Source organism: Bidens hawaiensis, unplaced genomic scaffold, assembly GCF_021521415.1.
Source record: "Bidens hawaiensis isolate Kalapana, Puna unplaced genomic scaffold, B.hawaiensis_p1.1 tig00020327_1, whole genome shotgun sequence".
In the NCBI taxonomy this organism is placed as follows: domain Eukaryota; kingdom Viridiplantae; phylum Streptophyta; class Magnoliopsida; order Asterales; family Asteraceae; genus Bidens; species Bidens hawaiensis.
The window spans coordinates 228,093-230,945 of record NW_027493090.1 but is presented as its reverse complement, the minus strand read 5'-3'; the positions used below and the strand labels follow the sequence as shown (position 1 = coordinate 230,945).

The following is a 2,853-nucleotide window of genomic DNA, read 5'->3' as shown; positions in this document are numbered from 1 at the left end:
CCGAAATTGACGAATGTCACAGCACCCATATTCGGGTGCTTGTCCCAAACTTAAAATATTGCTCGTTAAGTTCGGGATAAAATAAACATTTGAGATAATTCTTTCGACATCATCAACACAAATAATTGTAATGAAACATTTTCCCTTGATTTTGACACGAACTATCACCAAAACGAACTTGCCCAACAACAGTTTCACCAAAACGAAAGCATTGAACCCCTGAGTAATCCCTTTTCTTTCACGAATTACCTTCTTTGTTTCGGTCACCTTTTGAGTCATCATGCGATTTTTCAGATTCTCCTTTGCCCTTCCCTTTAAACTTTCCGTCCTTAGCCCTATTGAACAATAAATATCCATGGCTATCGGGTTCATCTTCAACACTATTCACACGATCTTCAAAAGCTTTAAGACGTCCAACTATTTCTTCAAACTTGAGTGTATTGAGATCTACCATCTGCTCGATAGAAGCTATAATATTTATGAATCTTTTTGGCATACCATTTAAAAACTTTCTTACCAATCTTGTTTCATCTATGGAGGAACCAAGTGTTGCAAATTTAGTCGCTAAACCGGATAATCTCCTGGAATAATCATCTATAGACTCGGAATCCTTCATCTTCGTTCCTTCGAATTCAACTATAAGGGTATGTAGACGTTTTCTATAACCCTCTCTGCTTGTCAAACCCCAGACCACGGCCTAGGCGTGTGACGCATATGTTGGTATCACATTTGTAAATAAATCAGAGTTACGGTATTAAAAGCGGAAGTCTTATATTTATGTGGATTAAAATATTATATTTACATTACAAAAGACGGGGTTATAAAATACCCGTTTTAACTTTACAAAATATTACTTGTTTAATTACAAACCACCATTTATATTTTTAATATTTAACAAAATGATCCGAGCCATCAGATATCTTAAGCACTTCGTCATCGCAAGCTCCTACTCTTGATTACCTGCAAAATGTTTAGAAAATATGTCAGCAACACATGCTGGTGAATTTGCTGACGCGAAAATATTTTCTTTTACTTGATTACCCCTCGAGACATAACTTAGGTCCGGCCCATCGTGGCTTAGGAATAATCAAGCTTTAAAAACAAACACAATTATAAACTAAGTCTCACACAAGACACCCCAGCAAACACCGCAGCGTTCGACATTACTTAGGTACCATACGTATACACATGGTCAGTCTCACACGGACATAACTTAGGTCCGACCCATCGTGGCGGAGGTCATGACCAAGTGTGGTGCGATGTGCCCACCGACTTTTTACCACATATGTAAGGATCCAAACAAACCTACACGACAGTCTGAGGGCTAGCGATTACTTTTGTTTATAATGTTTTAGAGACACATAGTCCCATGCAATTCTTTTTCAATAATTTGACTCGATTAAACAAGTTTGTAAAGTTGGGGTGTATTCATCCTTTTCTTTTGGATCAGCTTCAATACACTGTCCGAGGTTCTTTCCCTTTTTCTTTGCTATCTCGCACCTATAGTACGAGTATAACTTTTTGTTAGTCGGATATTCAATCCGGCTTAAGACCTCTAGTCTCTTTTTATAATCTTTACCTCGATTATATTTTCTTTATGAACCTTTAGTTCAAATCATTCTTTCTTTACTTTAAACCTTTAGTTTAAAAATATTATTTATTTTATAAGTTAAAACTCTTTCTTTTAATTTATTTACTTTTCATTTTCTTTTATAAGATAAACCTTTCGTTAATCTTATTTTACTTTTCTTTAAAACCCTACGTTTCTTCTTCTCTAATACACGTATACTAGTCTTTTCTTTATTATTTAAGAATAATCATAATAACTTAAATAATATTTTATAACAAAGAATTATATAATAATCACATTGATATCATATTCATATTCATTTCTTTTCTTTTCTTTATTATGTTTTCTTTTATTTATCGAGGTATCGAGTATATCCTTGACTTAGGGTATTAAGCCTTTTTAATATATTATTATTATTTTATTCGGGCATTATGCCTACATTGGTTGGCTTATAGAAACCCTACACAATCGAGTAGCACTTCGACGCCGCTTCGTTTTCTTTATCTTCTTGATCAACACCTTTCATTGCACGCAAAACGAGACACACCAATACTTCTCCACACGTTGGCACGCTTTACGAGGTGAGTCGTCGGGATGTCTCTTAGCAGTACCTTCTTTGAGATAACGTTGTTGGAACGTCGGGATGTCGTTGGTTTAGTGGCACGAATTACGAGGAATGTCGGATTTTGGGCACGTTTTACAAGGCAATCGATGGTACATTTCACAAGGTTTTGAGAGATGTTAGAGAGAGAAAGTATTGTGAATTTTGGTGTGAGAGATGCAATGGCCGAGCTTGCTATTTATAGGCAAATCAGGGGACCCATCGCGATACGCAATGGTCACTTGATTGACCTGTCGCGCATCGTGACGTAGGTCTGCTTGGTCACCATTAGGCTTGCCACGTGGTGACACATGGCGATACATCATGCCACCGTTTGACACGTGGCAACACGTGTCACACATGTCAGACCACGTCATCGCGATATGCGATGACGTTGGTTCTTTGGTGATCGCGTATCGCTATGTTGCTATTTCTTGGATTCTGAAATAAGCCCTTCGTGATACGCGATGGGCTTTGTCCCTTGTCCCGTCGCGTATCGCTATGGGACAATAAGACAGATTTTCATTTTAAACCTTGAAGTTTAGAATTTGACATTTCTGGTCCTTTATCTTTTGAAACTTGGTATTTTAAACCCGAAACTTTCACGATGTTACACCGCCCCAACATACCGGGATTTTATGGCATTCCAAATCTCTTTAGCCAACTCGTGTTGGGCTACTTG

General features: G+C 37.4%; 1 protein-coding gene across 1 annotated transcript; it reads right to left on the bottom strand.

The window, feature by feature from the left end:
* Nucleotides 1-238: 238 nt before the first annotated feature.
* LOC143560375 (uncharacterized) lies at nucleotides 239-616 on the bottom strand. Its single transcript, XM_077048687.1, has one exon. The coding sequence runs from the start codon at nucleotides 614-616 to the stop codon at nucleotides 239-241; it is 378 nt and encodes a 125-aa protein (XP_076904802.1).
* Nucleotides 617-2,853: the final 2,237 nt, after the last annotated feature.